The 22018-nt window shown below is 43.9% G+C and overlaps 1 protein-coding gene across 1 annotated transcript; it reads right to left on the bottom strand.

The window, feature by feature from the left end:
* Window positions 1-3803: 3803 nt before the first annotated feature.
* Window positions 3804-21609, bottom strand: prag1 (PEAK1 related, kinase-activating pseudokinase 1). Its single transcript, XM_029516410.1, has 6 exons — window positions 21349-21609; window positions 17951-18289; window positions 16091-17859; window positions 9681-9817; window positions 7818-8581; window positions 3804-6383 (listed from the first exon to the last, which is right to left on the bottom strand). The coding sequence occupies exons 2-6, from the start codon at window positions 18212-18214 to the stop codon at window positions 5223-5225; spliced, it is 4095 nt and encodes a 1364-aa protein (XP_029372270.1). The 5' UTR covers window positions 18215-18289; window positions 21349-21609; the 3' UTR covers window positions 3804-5222.
* Window positions 21610-22018: the final 409 nt, after the last annotated feature.

A 22018-nucleotide genomic window follows, 5' to 3' on the forward strand; every position in this document is an offset into this window, starting at 1 on the left:
GGTCTGAATTCGTGAACGCTGTAGTGGGATTTCACAACTAATCCAGTAATGTTTTCTTCATATTCCTCAAAGGTTATTCGTTATTCGTCATCTTTAATCAGAGCAGTATTATACCAGTTAATGCCTCTTCAATGCAATAGCACTTGCTGTACTAGAATGAATTATTAAATTAATCTTGTGTAAGAATAGAAAATGCCTGCCTTTGTTACAGAAACTTTAAACTGGATTGTTGCACTGGAAAGCCAGGTGTAGTTGTGGTATTGACCCACTAGATGTCACAATATTCCAGGAAATGTATGTCTGTTGAACTGAATGTTAACTAATGGGTAAGCCATGAAAACGTCATATGCATATGGTCATTTTAATGGTTAACTGGTTTAATAACATGGATTTTTTTTAAAATAACATAACACTTAGTAAACAATAGTAAATTAACCATAAAATAAATGCCTGTACCCTTCAAATATGCCACATTACGGCAACTGTCTTTCAGGGAGCTTTGCTTTGTACAGTGTTTTCTACTTCATGCTATGGGTGATTGATTGAAGTATTGTGAACTTGTTAGCTGTTTCAAGATTTCATGATCCTGATTGCTGCAAAATCACAAAAGCAGCGTGGCTTTGGGAAAAGCGAGGCAGGCAGAGCATTTTCAAGAACTTGAACTTCATGGCAACAAACATGGCATGAGTGTTTGCATTGATGTGAGCTTAAAGGCCAGTTTGATGTCAAGGACTGCGTTTGTGCCTCAAGAGGTCCAGTTCACGACTCTCCACTGTCTAGCCATTAGAGTTCTGTATGTTGTGATTACAGGGGCATCAGAGTGTCTGCACCTCTGCCTTGATTTTCTCATTTGTCATCCTCAAGGTTTACTGAATATTTGTGTGTAGGCTTTCAGAGTAAAAACATCAATTGCATATTGGATCACTAAGTCAGAATGCCAGGGATACAAAGGAAGCGTGAGCAGTGATGTCCTCTGTCCTATATGACCTCTGTCAAGCCCTACCGTACAATCTCTGGTGGGAGACGGCCTTGTGGTGCCCCTGGCACCTCTAGCACATCAGTAAATCAATGTGGTCGTCATAAGAAGGACAGACAAATAACAGCCTGAAGAAATGCGTGGCGTGGTTGTGCTTTATCTGCTTGCTTTGGGTGCACACTCCCAGGGGATGCTGGGTAGCACCAAGTGTCACTTTTATCTTTGTAATTAATAGGAGAGTAGTGCTGCCGTGTCAGTGACGGTTACTCTTGGGTTTCTTAATAGTGCTGGCCTGTGGCGTCAAGCTTTGGGCTGTGTTTCAGTGAAAAGTAATTAATCCTCAATCTAATTTTGGAATCAGTGAAGCATTTTGTTTCAGCTGCTACTACAGCAGCATGAGCTTCACTAGCGACAGTAAAAAGTTGGAAACAGCAGTTTTTTGGACCTCACAGGGTAAAAACAGCCAGATCGACAAGTACACAGACAGATGACATCCCAACTGTCAGATCTGCTGCTGGCAGTGTTTAAACTGTTTGAACAGAAACACACAGGCATAGCAGAGTAGAACGAAATAAAATGTCCACAAATGGAGTTTCAGAACTCCTCTATGGACTCAATACTGAGTGAAGACAAGGAAGCTGAAATGGGGGTGGGTTAGAGGTCAGACCTGGGGAGGCATAAACAGGATGCTATGTCGTGGTCCGATGCTGGTGCGATTCCAGCTTGTATCATTTGCCTGTCAGACCCCCAGCTGTCCTATCTAATAAAGCCAGAAAAGGAAAGAAAAAAGTCAGGCTAGACCGGTGTGGTGTCATGGAGTTATGAACAGGAAGCCATGTTATTTAAAGGTAAGGAGGGCAAACAGATTTCTTCTCTCTCAGGAAAACAGTTTTTGGAATGACCATACCAAGCCCTAGGCCGCCTTCTTATGCAGGGGCGAGAGTCAAAGAAGTTCAGGCCACCCAGTATCACTCCATCTGCATTCTTCTAAGTATCTGCACTCCACATCTCTGTAATACTGAGTGAATGGCTTGCACAAGGTCATACAACCATAGAGGTCTTTTTGGGCAACAAATGAGGGATTGCAGATAAGGAAAAAGTTGAGTGATTGTTTGTAGATTGACCCCTCCCCACAAAAAATAAATAAATAAATAATAATCGAACCTGGCCACTGCATGAAAATCGTGCCTGGGTACTTCTGCAGATTAAACAAAGGAAGTGGTGACTAAAAGCTGGAAAAGTAACTATGTATAAAAGGCCTTCTACTAGTGTGTCAACCACCCATTGTCATTTCATGTTTGTTGCATTAAGTGTTACAAGACTATTTGCTGCATGTGTGTGGTGCGTGTGCGAGAGAAGGCAGTAAAAGACATAATGACAGTGTGGCTTCAAGTAATTATGGCTAGATGTACAGAAGTGACTACAAGAATGCGGGAAATCGGTAATTTTAGTCAAAATTATACCTATTTCAGTTCAAGGTTCACTGTCTAATTTAAAGAAGTACACGTTGAGGCTCAGCAGGCATTGTATTTCTGTAGCAAATCCATTTTTACGTTATGCGTGATTGTATATACCTAGATGTCCATCAAAAGCTAACAAATATCAGTCTGTAAAGTTTTAAAGTGTCCTGATGTGTCTCACTTCAGTGACATTTATGCTGAAGATGTGTAGTGTGGTGTCTTTGTCATAGGTCCTGTGCAGAAGATTGTCTGCTGGGAAGCATATTTGCAAATAAAGTATGCAACCTTTTGACTGGCGTTCTCCGGACAAACAAAGGAGGGAGCCTTGCTGCTGTTACCGGGGGGGTTATTGGGATTCTTGCTCAACAAGCTGCTTCACTTGGTGAGTGAACGTGTGTGTGTGTGTTTGTGTGAAAGAGCGAGAGAGAGATAGAGACAGACGGCATTGCTGGAAATGCCATTCCATTGGTCAAAACACCCTGGCAACATAGTTCCACCTATGACAAGGGAGCAGCCAGTGGTTTTGAAGGAGTGATGTAGAGCAGAAAGCTACATGGAGGGGAGTAGAGGGGGGTGCTGGAGGAGGGATTTTGGTGGGGGGGGAAAGGCTGTGGTCTGTTTTGGCCTGAGGCTCCAAACTCAAATTAAGATTCCACAACACGTCCAACCTGTTGTGTTGCTCTGTGCTTCACTTTCTGTCTCCCACATGACAGCGGACGCTTCTCTTACAGATGGCTGATGTAAGTTTCAAATCTTTCTGGCCTGTTAATATTTATTCCCTCATATCTTTACGTAAAAACCATTTCAAAATTCGGCCGCACATCAAAGATGACTTAAACTACTGGCGTAAATTGTGTTTCATGCTTCACCTAACAGCAGAAATACCAGACAAATGAATGTATTCAGCCGGAGTAACCTCCTGCTCAGATTTACTTAACAATATGAGTTGTCTGATGCTCGAGGCAAATTTCAATAGTTACAGGGTTAAAGGTTTTTATTCATGCCTTTATAACAGATGCCAAAGACTTGCATAATGTACTTTAGATAAATAGGAATTCTAAGCCAGAAGTCCAGCAAGAAGCAAACAAAGCCTGGATTATTTAGTATGCATCAACGCTCAGTGTTCATCAAAATAACACCCTCCACTTCCTCAGTCACAAAAGATGGGGACTGTTCTTCAGTCAGGTCCTCATCTCCTCTTGTCTCTCTTCAGTTGATCCTAAGATTTATGAGTTTCAGCACGTAGAAAAAAAAGCTTGGCAGCAGTTTGTCAGCACTAGAAGCCGGCAGGAACAACATAATGCTAATAGGCCATCAATGAAGTAGATGCAAGAAATGATCAAAACACCAGATAATACTGTGAGAAAATATATGCACAGTTTATTGATAGATGCAAATAAGTGAGGCACACATAAAATAGTTCAAATCATTGTATTAGCTGTGAGATCAGGCCTTTTTTTTTCTTTTTAACATTAGAAACATCTGTCACGGACGAAAACCTGCATGCAGGTGGTTTATTTCTTGTCTCTCTGGACTTTTAGGAAAAAAATTCTTGGCGATAAACGAAAAGAAAAAACTAATGAAGCTTCCTCTGCAGCCTACGCAGAACAAAAAAAACAAACAGGCCCAGATGCTGCTGTGCATTAAAAAAAAAAAACAACAACAAACAAACATTATTCAATTACTGACACGAAAATAAACACAAATTCCAGTGGCTACTACAGGATAACAAATTATATCATAAATATTTTTAACTGCTGCTCATATTCATGGCTTTTTAAGACCTGCTTCGGCTCATTTTTTCCTAATATCATCTACAAATAACTGTACAAAGTCGTTTCTATAACATTCTGTGAAAGGCCAGTTTCACTGAGGACAAATGATCAGTAATATTTACATTTGGCTTCTGAGTCACTGTAACATATACAAAGAACAAAAGGCACTGTGACAAATGTTAAAACATTTAAATATATACTAAAAGTAAGCTTAAAATAGAACTGGGCACCATCCATTTAGTGGAAGCTATCAATTATGGTAAAAAAAGTGTTTTGTCGGTCCAATTCATGTTGAGTTGTGTTAGACAGTAAAGATTATCATTAATTTATATTGAGCAATAATTACAGTGCTGTCTAACAAGGCCTGAGATAACACAAAGTACCAGGCATTATTCTGTTTGTGATGTTTACTAGTTCCATGAATAAACCTACGATGGAGAAGGTGCAACGCTTTCAATCTGGTGCTGACCTCATATTTTTATTAAAACATCAGGAAAGTTAAGAGTTAGCTGCACATTTAGACAAGACACAGCATGACATGGTGAAGCTGGCTGTTCTCTGTGGTAAAATGTCTCCATTGATACTTAATAGATACACAAAATACAGTGTCAAACATGAAACTTTGGTAAGTACATTATAGAAAATCAATAGTCCATATTTTTCTTTTTTACTGATGGATTTATCAACATCAACTAATCCCAGTGAATGTTTTTGTCCAGGTGTTTGAATGCTTTCAAGTCATTTCTTTGTTCGTCATTTTGATGTTCGGTCGGACTGTTTGTGTAAAAGGTTTAGAGTGGACGGCTAAGTTGATGCATGGCTCGTGCATGTGGCAGTAGCGCAAACAGGTGGGCAGATTTCACAGTATCTCCAGTGGCTCACACTGTCTGGACCCATCCATAGTGTCGAGACATTGGCGTTAACATTGTTGGTCTTTCTCATACACACACTCACAAACTTACACATAACTTCGGCTACACTTACATACAGTTTCATTCCTAATGTAAGCCATCACTTCAGTGAGTACAGCAGTTCAGCAGTGTGGCAGAGGGACAGAGGGTGGGCTGAGGAAAAGTACTGACAGCACAGCCAGTCCTCCAGCTCTGCGTTCCTCTCAGGCTCCAGTGAACGCTCGGCAAACTTCATCATCAGTAGGGCTCGTTTCACGTCCAGCCAGTTGAGTAGACCCTCGTGTCGGGATCCATCGACAAAGCTTCCTCCATGTCCATGTCTCTCCAGCTGCTGATCCATCAGGTCTCTCCTGGGGCCCCAGAGCAGGCTCTGCAGAATGCGCTTGGCCTCCTGGATGTGGATTCGTTTGATGGGGTCGGGTTGGAGCAGGAGCTGGGCCAGCCGCCAGAGGCCAGATGAGTAAAGGGAGACAGAGGGGATAGGGGGCAGTTCCTCACAGGAATAGTCCTGTTCCTTAAGTGCTGGACTCACCTCAAACGGGTTGGGTTGGTGCAGAAGTTCATAGATCAATATGCCCGTCTGGAACTCGTCAAATTTGCGGTACTGGGCTGCTGAGACAATTTCTGGTGCCAGCCTGGCATGGTCACGTTTGGTGCGAGGGTCCACGCTGCTCGAAGCGGCATCCTCGGAGGAGCGACGTTTGGACTTGGCAAAGTTGCTGATGAGGAGCCGGGGAAGGTGGCGCTGATTGGCTGCACCACTCGACCCACCACTGGTGCTGCCGTCATTGTTGGTCTGGTGGGGGAACTGGGAGGGTCTGCGGTGATGAGGCACCAATAACAGGTTTTCTAGGCAGATGTCGCGGTGCGTGACTCCATGCTCCTTCAGGTGTTCCAGGCCATTGCAGAGCTGGAGGAGGAGGAAGCAAACGCGTCGCTCGTAGACCTCTGGCTGAGTTTTATGAAATGCCTCCCACTCCTTGACAAAGTCGGCGGCTGTCTGCTGGGGGATCTCTGAGGTGATGACCACCACTCGCTCTCGGTCTACCTGCTGGCTCGGTGCAGATGTGGAGGGCTGAGGGAGCGACGGAGCAGGTGTGGTGTGAAGAGAGACCTCATCAGAAGGCAACATGCTCTGGGGGATGCAAGCGAGAAAGTGTCCACAGTCCTGCTGGAGGTTGAAGTGGGGTGGCATGCTCTGCTGCACTGACAGACCGTAGAGATGGCCCTGCTTGGCTTCCATTGATGGGCTCTTACAGATCTGGCGAGGTATAAACACAAAGGGCAGGGGGAGGAAGGGACAAAGAGCAGGAGAAGAAAGGGATGGTGGGGGGGGTTCAACACAGAGACGGAAAGGGAGGGAAGCCAAGAAACATAAGAAAGGAATGCTTGTTAGTGAAGTTCTAAGGTCAAAGCCAATTCAGTTCCTCTTCTAATTCAAGTAAAACCAGCATCCTTGATGCAGATTTAAAGTTCATTCCCAACCAAAAAGCTTAAAAAAAAAGAAGAAAAAACTATTTTAACTCACTTGTAGACTGAACTAGGCTCGGCTAGTGTTCTAAACTACAGCCTCTCAGTGTCTTTCATTCTTTAGTTAGCTATGGGAAACTGCTAACCATTTGATGTCAGTGTGTGTTGGGATCAGATTAATAAATATAATCTCTTCTTTGGGATCAACTGGGCTAAAATCTTAATTGACAAGTTTTCAAATGTCAATACACATAATTACCAAAACACTGTGTATACACAAATCAATTCGGATTTCAGATGACATCATAATCATTAGCATTACGCTGCATTGAGTGTATCAGGTTTTGTGTGTTTTTGTGTGTACGCTTTGAAAACGAGGGTTTGTGTGACTATAAATCTTGCATGGAATGTAAAGATTAATTGGGTCTTGAGATATTAGGCAATATAGTGGGCACACAAATTTTATTGTGTACAAATCCGCACTGCTGTTTTGTACAGCACTAATGACTTTGGGACAAAGGTCAGTGAGGCTGAATCCACACGTTGCTTTTCTCAGCGGTTGTGTGCACGACATACCCTAAAAGTTTGTGTTGTACTGGGGACCATCCCATCTGAAGCCTAAAACCAAACACCACCACCCGTTTTCAATCTCCTCACTCCATCCTTAAACTGTCAAATCCCAGCTTGAAAGAACAGTTTACAACACCCGCAGTCCAAATTATTCCTTCAACAACAGTAAAGATGATTCTGAGTCGCTCTGACTGGAGAGAACACACCCTCAATGAACCTTAAATTCTGTAGCAGAAACTCCAAAAAATTTACAAAGTATCAAAAACTATATGACTGCATGGTAAAATATAAGGCATCTCATGATGAAGAGGCAAAAAAATTAATGCATTTCTTTAGTTCAATGAAGCATTTTCAAGGAAAACTAGTTTTTGTGGCTATAAATTTTTTTTTTTAAGCAAAGTCATTTACACATTCTCTTTGGGTGGTAGTTTTATGGTAGTGTCTGCCATTTTTATCTTATATTGAAATAACCTGTATTCTAGTCGTGAAGCCATTACACAATGTATTTGTCACCGAGCTTGGAAATGCCATGGCATTGACATGGCATTTTATTTTATTAAGAATGACTTGAAGTTTTACTGTAGGTGAGCACAGTTATTGCAAAACAAATTCTCTATACTTTGTCTAAAATTAGGGCCAGTATTTTTGAGATTACCTTAACAGCGTAGGAGTTGCTGGGGTCTGAGGCGCAGGCAGCAGAGTAGTAAACTGCATCTCCAGAGTTGCAGCTTGGCTTGTTAGATGTGAGCCTGAACAGAGACCAGTTGCTCTCCTCAAACCTCAGAGAGTTCTTCTGGGAGCGCGTGAAGTGATCCTCACACTTTAGAGCCAAGCGCCGTAAAGACTCTGCATACAGGCCCCCCAGTTTGGAGTACACCCCTTCTCTACTGTCGATGTTGCTCAGGAGGGTCTGGAGCTGCAAGCTGGAGCCCAGATTTGGTGACGGGCCTGGTTCTGAGCCCAAGAAGGGAGCACTGAGCTGAGGAGAAGATGAGCAGGTGATGCTGCTCCGACAGTGCACACCCAGACGCCCGTGAGTCTTCAATGGCTCATCCAGCGTCCGGGACCTCGAGGTTCGCCCTAGCGGGGCGTGACAACGCTCCAGAGAGTCATTGGAGGAGAAAATGGGCCGTGGGTCAATAGGGCTGGACGGTAAACTGGACCGGGAGCCGACATCAGCAGGTCGACATACATTGCTCTCTGAGCCGGTGAACGGAAGGCGTGGATAGGCTCGGACAAATGGTTTCCCATTGGTGCTGTCAGGAGCTGACACAGTGCGGTTCACCATCTTTTTCTCCGGGAGGGGTGGTGGCTGGCTATTTAAGCTGTTGAAGGGGGGGTGAGGAGACCCTGGAGCTGAAACCACCGGACTTCTGGAAAATGGAGAGGAGCAAGACATCCGTGTAGCATCTCGAAAATCTAAAAAAAAAAAGGGGGGGGGGGGATTTATATCAGCAAATCTGCAATTATTGAAAAAAGAAGGAGCACAGACTTGGTGTATCCTGAAATCCTGAAACATCAAGAACCTTTTTATATTGTTAATATAAAAGACCAAAATTTATTCAACTGATGTTAATTTTCTTTTCTCTGCCTTTGCGGATGCAATATATCCTGTTTTTACTGTTGTGACTGAAATTCCTAAACCTGAGCAGTGCACACAGATTTGCACAGTCTTGGAGGACAGCTGTGAATTTGATTTATTTACTATATCCAATTATGTCACTGCCTACTGGTCGGTCTCAGTTTAAACACCTACCTTGCCTCCTCTGAAGAGCTGGGAATTTCCACAATCCAGAGTTCAAGCTGACACTCAAAACATCTTCCATCCAATTATAATCCATTTGTAAATTAGAGACTTATAGCTGGGACTTGACATTACACTAGAGGAGACAGATACTCAAATAATTGTGTGGTGCAGTCTTTAGTAACTGCTTTCACACAGGGGGTGGGGGCTGCTGAAAAAGAAAAATACTCTGAAGGATGTAGCCAAGCCCTTTTTCCCTTGTTATCATACTCCATAATTATCTCTTCAAATGACGTTGCCAAGGAAGTTACAGCAATTACAAGTGTCTGAGCAATAGAGTTTAAAAGTTGTTCTATGAATGATGACCATTTTCAAACTGAGGGCAGATGCCAGTCATTCTGAGTTATATCTCAGGTATGATGACAGAAATCAACATTAGGTTAAAACCATTTGGACATGTGAACTTGGAGAAATGGAGAAAACAGAAGAGATAAGCTACGGTTGTAAAACCATGCAGCACTGCCTTTCCTCTTTTTAGTCCAGTTTCAGTACAAAGTACATCACCATAGTTGACATAGACATAGTTGTGATAAAACACTATCTGAACACAAAGAGATTTCCTCCAGTGATTCATTGAAATAGGCTTGTAGGTCAGGTAGGACCTGTGAAAGTTTCCGTTGAAGGATGTTAATGGATGCCTACCAGGGCTATTAAAAAAAAAAAAAAAAGGCAAAAAACAAACCTTAGCAGCATGTGAGTGTGAGTTGTGCTTACCAGTGTCAGCAGTCAGATTGTCAGTGGAGGCAGAGGGTAGACTGGCACTACTCTGACCCCAGGGAGATGAAGTGGCGCTCTCTTGTTGGCTGCAGCGGTCCAGCTCCATGTTGCTGCCGCTCATCTTACTGGACACTCTGTACAGGAGAAACAGCAAACACAGAGTGATTTAGTATGTTGGAAGAAGAAGGTAAAAATAAATGTAACTAATGTTTATTTCTGCATCTGCACTGCTGTCTGCCTGTGTACTGCTGTAGTTTGTCAGTTTGTTGCGGTTTGCGCATCTGCTTATATATGCGGAACCACTCCACTTCCCCTTAAGGTTTTCAGGTCTGCAAAATGGATCACTAATATAAAGGTATGAACTCATTGTTTTATTTTAAATGATAAACAAAGCAGTAGTTTATCATTCAAAATAGTGGTTGTAGTCAAAGTATTTTGACTTCCAAGTTAGAGAGACACACTTCTCCACTCACCCCTGATGACACAGATGTGACAGTCAGACTTCATTATGAGGTTGGCTCTCTCTTTAGTTGCCAGCACCCAAATCAAGTGGCTATTAGAGTTTAATAATGGCACATTAGATTTCCCTAAATTTCCCCACAATCACTGGATTTAGTTATTTTAAAGTGATAATCTGTGTAAGGGCTACAGCAATGAGGCTGCAAGCAGCGTGCAGTAAACAAGACTCCCACTGAGACACAAGATGTTTACTACTTGGTTTACTTTTGTGATAAAGCAAAGGGGCGGGCACCCCGGAGGCTGGTTTGGGCCTGACCAATGGCTCCCAGCCGCATGTAGTCTCTCCAATCTCTCCTTTAAATCTAAACCTGCGTCAGGCACTGCAGAAGCAAAATGATCAAATACGTGGCAAAATCTGGCTGCAGTTTGGCAAGATTAGCAACAATTAGCCGCACTTAGCTGGAACAAGTGAGGCATTTTGTGACTAAATTCCAAGAGAAATATTGTTATGTCTTCTTGCAAAAGTAACATAAACCCAATTTCATTTTCTAATTCACCAGACAGAAGCGCCACAGTCTCCTTCTTAGTTTGCCTGTCTACTATTGTTGCCACTTAAAATACCCATGAAAACTGTGCATGAGGAGACTATCTAATTAAGGTGACCAATTAGGCTGAGTGACAGCCTTTCACTTGTCTCATTATACCCACTAATGGCTCAGGGAAACATGGTCTCATCCCATCCCTTCATCCCCTGTTCCTCCCTTCCATCACAAAATTACTCCTTATCCATTTATCTGCTGGTCCCTGACTTCACTTCCACCATAAATCAGCAGAACAAACAGATGAGGAGAAGAGAAAGGAGAAAGAGGAGGAGCGCAGGAGGAAGACAAAGGGTTAGGTATTCTCTCTGGGCAGCGAAAGGATCTGCTACCGTTTAACTGACAAAAGAGTCATGATGAAAGGTAGTGGAAACACTGAGACAGAGGAGAACAGGAGGAATGGTAATGGGCGCGGGGATTATGACTGTGTACATGTGTGCACCTGTGCATGCCTCAGTCTAGATCTCAGAGATTTGTGTCCAAAACATGAGGTTTTGTCTGGTGGAATGATGCCATTGCTTAATATCCTGTGGAAGGATGTGAACTCTGATTAAGGGCATGCAAAAAAAAAAAAAAAAAAAGATAAAAACAAACAAACAAAAAAACTGTTCTTTGATTAGGGATTCATGTAACAATAACCAAACATCCATGAGCTGCAATCAACACGTATAGTTTTTCATTATCAATTGACGATTTATTGTTTGGTCTACACTCTGACATGGCAAACATGATTTCCCAGAGCCCAAGGTGACATGTTGAAATGACATGACAAATAACTTGCCATTATTGCAACAGGAGCAGTCAGGAAGCTAAAGAAATCCATTCATTTGTTCAATTGAGCCAATTACTCAATCACTATTGGCTTTTCTGTTGATCACCTAATCCGACAATTGATTTATAGTTTCTTCAGTCATGTGTTTGTTATCTGCATCTGACAGTCAGAGCTATGAAAAATTATTTTAGCCTGGCATAAAATCTGTGCTATTATGACACCAAATAGTCTCATTCGTTAGTATTTCCATCACTGTGCTGAGGAGCCCCAGTTCTAGCCTAACAGTCTATTAATAAATATCTTGATTGCTGATTTCAGACGAATAGATCGCCCCAGTAAATCTGTCAGACAATCTCCCCAACAACGCAAGTAACCCAGATTCAGAGAGTAAACAATCATGCTACACTAAAAAACACATTGGATCTGGTGACACACATGCTATCCTGCTATCATATGTGTGTGTGTGGTATTAATAAAGGTGTCTGAGAGGAGCTAGGGAAGTTTTTAAAAAAGGGATCAGACTGGAGTTACACCTAACCAGCAACAGAGAGCAATGTGACAGTGTAAAATGAGACACAAACTAAACTAGGTTGTTGTTGTTGTGGACCAAGTTCACACAACTGCTTTCACTTCCTGACTCTTATATAGTGCGTTCTCTGTGGTGAATGATGACATCAGAGAGACGCAGTGAGGGACATCTGTTCGCTGCTTCCCCCAGGTTTGCAAAATGCTCACATACGCACGCACTGACAAACACACCTTCGCTCTCTGGGGCTACATGCAAGTCATCAAAGCTGCTTATGCAGCATTAAGAGTGATGAAACAATGCACTGAATACACGCAACACATTTATCCCCAGAGTTTCTCTATGCTGCGGCGGGACTGGCTCGGAAAATAGGCTGACTCAGGTTGTACTCACACATGAGGTGGAGACGGTGTCATGAACACCCGTACAATGCAACGCATCCCATCCAACATGTCCCGGTTTAATGAGCCTGAGAGAAACTGATTTAAATACATGTATGATTTGTTGTTGTGTTGGGCACTATTATATTCTAAAGAGTTTATGTTCTATTATGTGAACACTCAAATGTAGTTATCTATTGCATTGCCAATGTGTGATGGGTTGCATTCTTAGTTACAAGGTGACAACCCTTTATGTTACAATATAGCTCAGGAAAGAAAGGCACCACTTGTTTATTTCCCAGAATGCCAGGGTAGTTACTATGGCTATGTGGTCATATAAGCCCAATCATCCATTAATGTTTGACACCAATTCTTCTTATCTTGTGCAACTTGTTCCAGCCTTGCCTTGTTATCTTCCTCTCTGTCAGCCGCCTTCTTCCCTTTTTGCTGCAACACGCCTTTTTTCTCTTTTCTATTCTTTTGTTTTTGCATCATATCAAAAACTATAAATTTGATTTGCTGCTCTGTCTGTAACACACACAGTCTACGTTACCACTGTCACTCTGGGCTGAGGCAGGGTTCAAATAAATAATACTACAATCTGAAAAGGATTACGAGAGACGAAGAAAATATCATATTAGCAGAAAGTTGACCACATTTCACTGTTCATGCAGCATTCTGAAACACAAATTTTGGCTGGTGAAGGTGTATAATCTTCCTCTACTTTTACTAACAAAAACACAGTGATGAATTGCTATTCTTCTCTAAGATGAACTACCTGCAGCACTGAGAACACCGCAATTTACTGTCAGTCTCAGTGTCTTGCACGGGACACACAGAAGTTGCCGTTATGTGCCTACCTCATGCTGGAGAGGCAGAGATCCTTGTTCGACTGTTGGGCACGAAATACCTTTAGATCAGACTGGCGGCTGTCTAAAGCTCCGCCATGTGTAGTAACACAACCCTGGTTCCTTAGAAGTCATATGTGTATTTAAAGTCTGTCTAAGCAGAAAGAACAACGGCACCCATCAGATACACAAAATTAAAGCAGCCATATCCCATTTGTAGCATTCACTCATTGACCTGGTGGTTCACTTGAGAGTAGCTTCAGGTCTGTCAGATGGCAACAGGATGCTATCTGCTCTGCTGCAGAGGGGCGATCAGGACGGCTCTGCAGAGGGAGGGGCAGCACCATCTCGGAACAGTAATTTAAAGAGCAAAAGACAAATCACACCCAAGTCAAACTCATAGGCTTGAATCTACATGGCTGATCTATAAATTCTACTTCTGTTGGCAGTGACTGGCTGCCAGACTGGGACAGTTTGGGAGTTGCCTGGGGTAACAATCTGTTCGCTAAAGCTCCTCCCTTTGGCAACCTTCACTGACCAGGTGACACGCCCTCCCCGTTACAGAGCACTTCCTCACAGACTCATGCATGATGCACACACGTGCACAAACACACACGTCTCTTGAGCTGACCCGTCACATGATGTTGACCTGTTAGAAAGAATACAAGGGGGAACTTTTGCTGTTTTTCACTGTGATCAAAGGCTCTGGGAAGCAGAAATTTTCAGACCATCTGTGGCTTTTAAATGATTCAGCACAACAAAACGTTGCTTCCCAGGGTGCATGTTTTCTTTTTTTTTTTTGCTTTCATTCCACACGAGGTTTTTTTGTGTGTCAATAATAAACTTCTTGTGAAGATTTAGTTGCTCTACAGCCAATATTTAGATTTTTGTTTTCCTGCGGCACTTTGCCCTTCAGTTTCCAGTACTATCCTGGTGCCCCAGAGACACTTGTTGATTAAATACACTAAACCCGCTGATAAACTTGGAACACCAGGAAGCCACAACTGTCGCCGGCTAGCTTGAGGCGTGTTCCCACGTGTCTCGACAAGGTGTATTTTTATCAGTGCAGAATGTCGGCAATGTCATAACAGGAGAGATGGGCCCTTGCTAGAATTACCACAGACATAAGGGCCCCTGAAATGTGATCAGCTTTCTGTGTTTTGGCCAGTGAAGTCCTGCTTAGATTTTGCTGACTCGAGCACTTCAAGATGGTAGAACATCTGCTTGTCTTAAAGGAAGTCCGAGTTGTGTGTTGCACCTCATCGTGCCGTTCTAGACAAAGCAAAGTTTATTGCTCTCATAACTGCAACACAAGGCCTTTTCTCTGTTTCTACTTTAGGTGGCTGACTCAGACAGCACGCGTATTCTTAGCTTCATGCAGACTCAGGTTGAAGCATGCGTGCAAATGTTACTGCTAATAAATGGATATATAGACTTCCAGTCTTTTTGTAGAATCAGCTTAAAGGAGGTGAAACTCTCTGGTGCTGCAGATCCTCTAAATATTTAATTGAATTAATTACTAAACCTTAAAAGTAACCGGGATATGAATTTCAGCAGCTATAAGTTAACTTTAGAAATGTACACCACATGACAACAGTGCACGTACTAAAAACACCTGTTAATGATATCTCTTTTGCTGCATGACAATAACAATGGAGCAATGTCTGTTTTAGTTACAACTCTGTCTATTGAGCTGCAGCCAAAACAAATTTACAGTAATGTGACACAGAAGGGGGCTATTTAACAGAGCCATTTTGCGTGTTAATTAGAATTGAAAAAGTCACGTTACTAGCATGAATAGAACAAGGCATGCATTGAGGGATGTGGCTGAGCAGTTTGAATGATCACAAGGCGCTAGAATGGAGGCTGATTCAAGGCTGAATAATGATGCTATGAAAGGAGAAGGGCACAATAAGACTCACACAAACGCTTGGAGTAAGATGCATGCATGTGCAGTTCCTGGCAATGCACTGGGGCTTATGTTGCTTTGGCTGCAGCAACGTTATATATAGTCCCAACAGAGAGCAAAATTCATGTATGCTTTTAGACTAAGTGTGTCGTGTAAGTGCTAAATTATGTAATATAATGAAACCACAGCGTCATGACTGAATTGCAGTCCCATTAATTTTCCTGCAAGTCGTTAGGTAGCAAACCTGAGGACAGTCACGCAAATATATGCGATAATGGGAAGTTCAGATTTGATGAATGTGTCTTTCAGGGAGTGTATAGTAAGGTACTGTGTAATTAAACCTCTATTAGACCTTCTCTTTTACATCGCTCCTTCACTGTAAACATTATTTAAGACCAGCTCGTCCTCTGCTTTTACTCATTAGCTGGTGTTTGAGAAATGTTTAGTAGGTTGGGACTTAGAGACATAAGATGTGGCACAGCTGAATGCTTTCACTATTCTACATTAAAAATGTACTTGTAAAAATTTAACTGAAGGGCACTGAATTATGTAAATCCCTCATCAAAAGATTCTTGTTGTGTGGCCACAACTTCCAAACTGTACATAATTCACTTTCTTTTCACTGCTTCACATTTAAACGGGTAACTTTCAATCTATCCATCACTCCAATGTTGTCAGTGTGGCAGAATAACTTTCGGCTCTGTTAACATGAAATTGACATTTTGTCATTATGTCTGACATTTCACTGACAACCTGATTGACTGAAAAAGACTGATCAATAATAAAGACAAACTTTCTATTTAGAAAACTAAGTCCTACCCAGAATCAGTACTGGTGTTCCATTCTATAATATTAATGGAATCATTCGTAAATGTTTAAATCCATTAAAAAAAAGACACCTTTGCTGTTCTTACCTGTGCAGTTTCTTAGGTGGGGGAGGAGGTGGATTGGGTTCATTGTTGGTAGTTCCCTTCGCTGCTCCCAGAAGCTCTGATGAGCCGCCATGCAACGTTTGCTTGGCTGGCATACTCCCGTTATGCTTGCCCTCCTCCTCTGCACCGGTGCCCTCAGTCTCCCCCTGACAGGCACCATTGTTGGGGGAGGCCGGGGGGGCCGTGCCTGGCTCTGTCGTCGGAGGGGGGTTGCTGTGGGCCTTCCCGTCTCTGGCCTCCTTCCAGATAGCAGCACCATTGACCAGGCATGTCACCCGCGAGGTGGATGTTCCTGGCTTGGTGGCCAGCTTCTTCTTTTCCCCCTCTTTCCGCTCTCTGTCCTCGTCCTCCTCTTCTTCCTCAATGCAGCAGTTCCAGCCAGAACTGTGGTGATGTGGCTTGTGCCAGCGCTCGGACGAGGCACTGTGGAGCTCTGTATGGACTTTGAAGTGGCCCTCTCTGGCAGAGACAAGGAAAAGCATGGGGAGTTCAGGGAGAGGGACTGGAGATGAGATGGACGGTGACAGGCTGGAGGTGCCCAATCTGGGGAGTTCAGGAAGGGGGACCGGTGAAGACATGGATGGCGAGAGGCTAGAGGTGCCTAGTTTGGGGGAGCGGATGTTCCTCTTTGGGGGAATGGGTGGACTAGACTGGGGCTTGGGGTGGAGAGTGGTGTTGAGGTTGGCTTCTGTGGCCAGAGAGGGGGCGCTGTGGCTGTGGGTGGGCGTGGGCCAACGGAAGGCTGGGCTGCTTGGGTCTTTACGTGCCGTGGGGCTGAAGTGGCACTGCGTGCTGACAGCTGAATCTGGGCTGCTCAGGTAAAAAGTCCTGTTGTTTTCCTCTGTGTGAGCGGCCATTACAGTGATGGTGGCCCGCTGACTCTCTCCTGAAAGCTCAAGCTCAGAGCATGAGGAGCTCTTACTCTGGTCTGGGGACCCTGGCTGGGACTGAACTCCATTCCCTTGCGGCTTACGCTTTTTCTTGGTGCTTTCTGCATAAATGGGCTCAGAACCTGGCTGTCCATTGGGAGAATCTGGGTCTAACTGAGGGCTATCCATGGCTGGTGAATTTTGAGGGCTTCCTGACCCGACCTGCCTCCCACTCAATCTCTCTGTCCCAGGAAGTGAATCTGTACTACTACGATGGGAACAAGAGGAATCTGATACACTGGTCTGTTTTGACAGGACTGGAACAGAGTGGGGGGCTAGTGGGGGACTATATCTAATGTTGTCCACACTTAAGGTTGTGATGGGGAAAGTGGCAGAAGTGCTGGAGGTCTTAGTGGTAACAGCAGTCATGCTCTCACTGCTTGTACCATTACTATGAATTATGGCAGGACTAGAAGGGACAATATCCACTGATGGAGGCATCTCTTCAGAGGCCTGATGGGCTTCCTGATAATTTGCCTTGGTGGTGACACCACCTCCATTATAAGTGCTTTTGGTTGTGATAGCAGCTGTACTGTTCTGCTGCCTTTGGTTTTCTCCATTGGCAGTCTTTTTTAAACTCTGAGAACCTCTACCCTCTTCCTGGGTAACAAAGATGTTGCCAATGATCTTTGAGTCTTTAGACAGGATATTGGGGGATAAGGAACCAAAAGAAAAGGAGTTGTTATGGTCCATCTTGGTTTCAGGACTCTGCAGAACTGCATCTCTATGGGCTTTGTTGCAGCCATTGCTGTCAATATAAAGAGATGACAGGTCCAGAAGTTTCTTCAGGCCCAAACGCTCAACTGGGCTCTTTGTGTTCTCCTGCCACATAAAAACATGAGCACACATTACAAACAGAACCAGAAACACACATCACGGTTGGATACAGGAAAGATATATTCAAGAAATTCACCTGCTCGATGTTCATATTGACGTCAGTTGATTCGGTGGTGTCAAGGCTCATCATAGTGGGTTTGACAGCGATGGTTGGCTTGCTGTAGGATGGAGGCGCTGTTACTCCAGCTTCTTCATCGCCTCCCAGGCTGGTCTTCAGACATGCAGATGGCACGCAGCCATCCACTCCGCCGACAGTCTTGTGAGCACTAAGAGGGTGGAAGCAGTTCTTACAAGAGCCGGGTTTCCACACGTGTTCTGCAAAGTCACTGCACGCTGACATCTTTGGTTTACTAAATCAGGTTCGGTCAGAGGCTGCTGTGGGCGGATGTGGGAGATACAGGATGAACTCTCATGGCTGGTCCACAGAAGGTTAACACCATCACAGGACGTTGATCACAAGACAGCATACAAAAGAGAGACAAAGAAGAAAGAGATACAGTGTTAAAGGAATGAAGGAATTTTTTGCCCACAGGTTGGCATAATCACAATCTCATGTCTTTGTGACATTTTAAAAATGACAGTATGATGTGAAATCTACGACGAGCGAAATGATTCCTCAATATAATTATTTCTTCTCCTCCACTTTATAAATGACACAGTAGTTCTGTTTTTCAAGCCATGCAAAATGCTAAACTGCCACATCAGATTCATATTGCTCCACAAACTGAATTTATTAAGCTGATTGAGTTTCAACCATGATATTAGTAATCTTTGTTAAATAATAAGACAAAAAAAAAAAAAGAAAGTTCAGATATCTATGTGGAGTTGTCGAGGTAAAAGGTGACAGACTCCGAGCTGACAAGTGTTTTAAAGCTCATCGAGGACCTCAGTTAGGATTCAAGTGTCATCTGTGGATGTAACTTAAGAAGAGCCAGTGTGTGCTGTGCTACTTGTTCCCATGGCCTCCTAAATTAGAGGGTATGCGGTTTCTGTTCAACCAAAGGACCTGCCGGTGTGAGCCAAGCGACATAAAAGCCCTCCAGAGTCCTCTGCAGCCCCCGATGGGTTGGAAGAAGTCGGAGGAGCCTCAAGCATCCCAGAGGTCGGAATGCCAGGAATGTCTTAAGTCTCACCAGGGTGAATCTCACACCCACGCCAACCTCCCTTCCCCCTTCCACACACACACACACACACACACCTCCCATTCCACATGTGTGTCCTCCTCTTCTAACAAACAAACTGACCCACACTCACACCTCCCTCCTCTGCCCCTCTTATGTTCTGTTTAACTGGACAGACAGTGAGAAAATCAACAACATTTCAGAGGTATCGTTTGTCTCCTTGCATCTGGGTGTCCCTCTTTATGTTCTTTACACAGCTTTAATTACCTCTCGACAAGGTGCTGCAATGACACGGAGGAACATTAGCTCGAAACCTAGACTCATTATCTGGACAGAAAAAAGTGAGAGAGAATGACGAGGAACAATGAGTCCCCTTGGACAACGAAGAAAATGGCCTGTACATGCACTCATTCAGCCTTAATACAACTGTAACATTTAGTATTCATAAAGCGGCAGATCTTGATTTCTAAATTATACCTTTGCAAATTTTATTAAAAAAAGTACACACAAGATAAGGAAGGTTTAAGGCTTGTTCGAGTACAAGTTATTCGTGACTCCAGTACGCCAGTATAACCATAGGAATGGGGAGTTCTGTTGGCAAAGATAATGCATGTTTACATTCGTCTTTGTTCTGTCTGACTCAGTTTGGGCAGGAAAGCACCCACGGGCCCAGTGCTTGTTTAACTGTTTGACAACAGAGGAAGCTGAGCCTTGCCCAACAGCTTATGGAGTTGTGCATGAGTCATGTGAAGTGATGACTGATCAGTGATATGCAAATCTTAAGGCTACCAGGCCTGACAGTCAAAAGCACGATCAGGGGGGATTCTGGAACAGCCCGGCAATAATAAAGCATAGACAGACAGAGGACCGGTGTGGGAAGTTTAATTAAGTTACCAGACCAACAACCAGGGAAGTTTGATCTCTGCTGTTCCACATTCCCCTCACAAAAACAGAGGAAGCTATGACAGAGGTTCACCTAAAATCTGTCTGTCCTCCAAAAATGTAAACTACACCTCAGGTCAGGTTGTCCTTGTTGACAAGCTGAGCCCTGCTTGTTTGAACAGAGATAGACCCTACTGTCTACATTCCCCACTCCTTCTCAAGCTCAAGGTCCAATATTTCTCACCTCTACTTGTAAACACACACGCGTGAGGAATTCAGCTATATGACAAAATTCTAGCCATGTCTTCAATATATAACACAGAGAATACAGAAAATATGTGGTGAACCTATTACAAGGCTGGAGAAATAAAGATGAGCAAAACAAGGCGATGGTGGATATTGGTCTGATGAGGAATTTACCATAAAAAACATAATGAACATTGAAGTCACGTACCCCCATGCCCCTATGACTGCTGCACACATACACAGCTGCTTGACCACTAGATGTCTCAAAAACACACCCAGATTTGCTGAGGAATTAAAATCCTCTGTCCTAATCTGAGGGAATCTAATCATTGGGGAGTATCGAAGGGCTGCAGGAAGCAAACTGTGGGCTCGCTCTGGGCTTAACATGCTGCAATGCTTTGAAGAATGCAATCAGGATGGGCACGATTTAAATAGCCCACAGATATGATTACCCAGCAAAGTAATCAAGGTTAGAGGCCTTATCAACACTCAACAGCTGTTAAACCTGCAGGTCTGAATCAAGCATGGACCCCCCCTCTGAACACATCAGCACACAAGTGGGACAGCTTGATGGAAACCCTCCTTTACTGAAACATAACCTGCTCAGCAGAGACAAAACCCACAAAGATAAACATGAGAAACCCACCTATAGTCCCCAGGACAGTCTGATCAGCGTGTAGTCATCCACTGTGAATACAAATCCTTCTACAAGGGTCAGAGTTTTATCCATCCATCCATCCATCCATCCATTCATTCATTCATTCATTCAATAAGATCAGGGACACACACACACAACCTGTTTTGTCGATACCTGACAGGAATTTCCACCCAAACTTGTGACCTTCTGACCAACACCTCAACACAACCACCTTTATTTAAAACAGGTTTTACTACAGTGTACACACACACACACACACACACACACAAACACAAACACACACACACACACACACACACACACACACACACGATCAGACCCCCCTCCCCACGTGTTTCGGCTTGTCTTTCTGTCTGGTGGATGTTTAATAACTGAAGATTTGGCTCGTAAATGCGGTTTAAAAACACACACACACACCTTTCTATTCTCCTTGTTTGCGGAAATCTGTGTTGTGTTTTGTTAGCGGCAGTAAGAAGCCTAAAATGTTCACCCAGACAACTTGACTCAACCTGAACATGAACGATGAAGCCTCAGTCAGACAGACCGACTGATTTACTGACCGCTTACCTGCTCGGACTTTCTCCTCTCCAGCGACACAAAAGGACCCCAAAAATTAAAAAAATAAATCAAAAATGTCAAACAGGGTCTGAACTGCTCTGCTGACTCCCACAGGAGCCGATATCCAGGTTTAATGCTTCCACGTATCCAAAGTGCGACAGGTTAATGGCCCCGGAGACTGTGTGTGTGTGTGTGTGTTTGCGTGTTTGTGTGCTGCTGCTGCTGGACTGTGTGTCTCTGTGTGTGTGTGAGCTGCTGCTGCTGCTGCCGGTGGACTGTGTGTGTCTGTCTGTGTGTGTGAGCTACTGCTGCTGCTGCTGCCGGTGGACGGTGTGTGTCTGTCTGTGTGTGTGTGAGCTGCTGCTGCTGCTGCTGCTGCTGCCGGTGGACGGTGTGTGTCTGTCTGTGTGTGTGTGAGCTGCTGCTGCTGCTGCTGCCGGTGGACTGTGTGTGTCTCTGTGTGTGTGTGAGCTGCTGCTGCTGCTGCCGGTGGACGGTGTGTGTCTGTCTGTGTGTGTGTGAGCTGCTGCTGCTGCTGCCGGTGGACTGTGTGTGCAGAGGTGGAGTGCTGAGGCGGAGCAGGAGTCCTCTGCAGCAGGCAGCATGAGGAGGAAGAGCTCCTCACCCACCGTGCAGGCTGGCCAGCAGCCACACACACATTTTCATTAAGGCTTTTGTC

Source organism: Echeneis naucrates, chromosome 12 (assembly GCF_900963305.1).
Source record: "Echeneis naucrates chromosome 12, fEcheNa1.1, whole genome shotgun sequence".
In the NCBI taxonomy this organism is placed as follows: domain Eukaryota; kingdom Metazoa; phylum Chordata; class Actinopteri; order Carangiformes; family Echeneidae; genus Echeneis; species Echeneis naucrates.

Coding starts and splice junctions, on each gene's coding strand:
- prag1 (XM_029516410.1), bottom strand. CDS start 18,214: ATGTCAGCGTGCAGTGACTTTGCAGAACACGTGTGGAAACCCGGCTCT. Junction 8,582..9,680: donor CAATCTGACTGCTGACACTG/GTAAGCACAACT, acceptor TTTTTTTTTTAG/ATTTTCGAGATGCTACACGG. Junction 6,384..7,817: donor GCAACTCCTACGCTGTTAAG/GTAATCTCAAAA, acceptor ATACCTCGCCAG/ATCTGTAAGAGCCCATCAAT.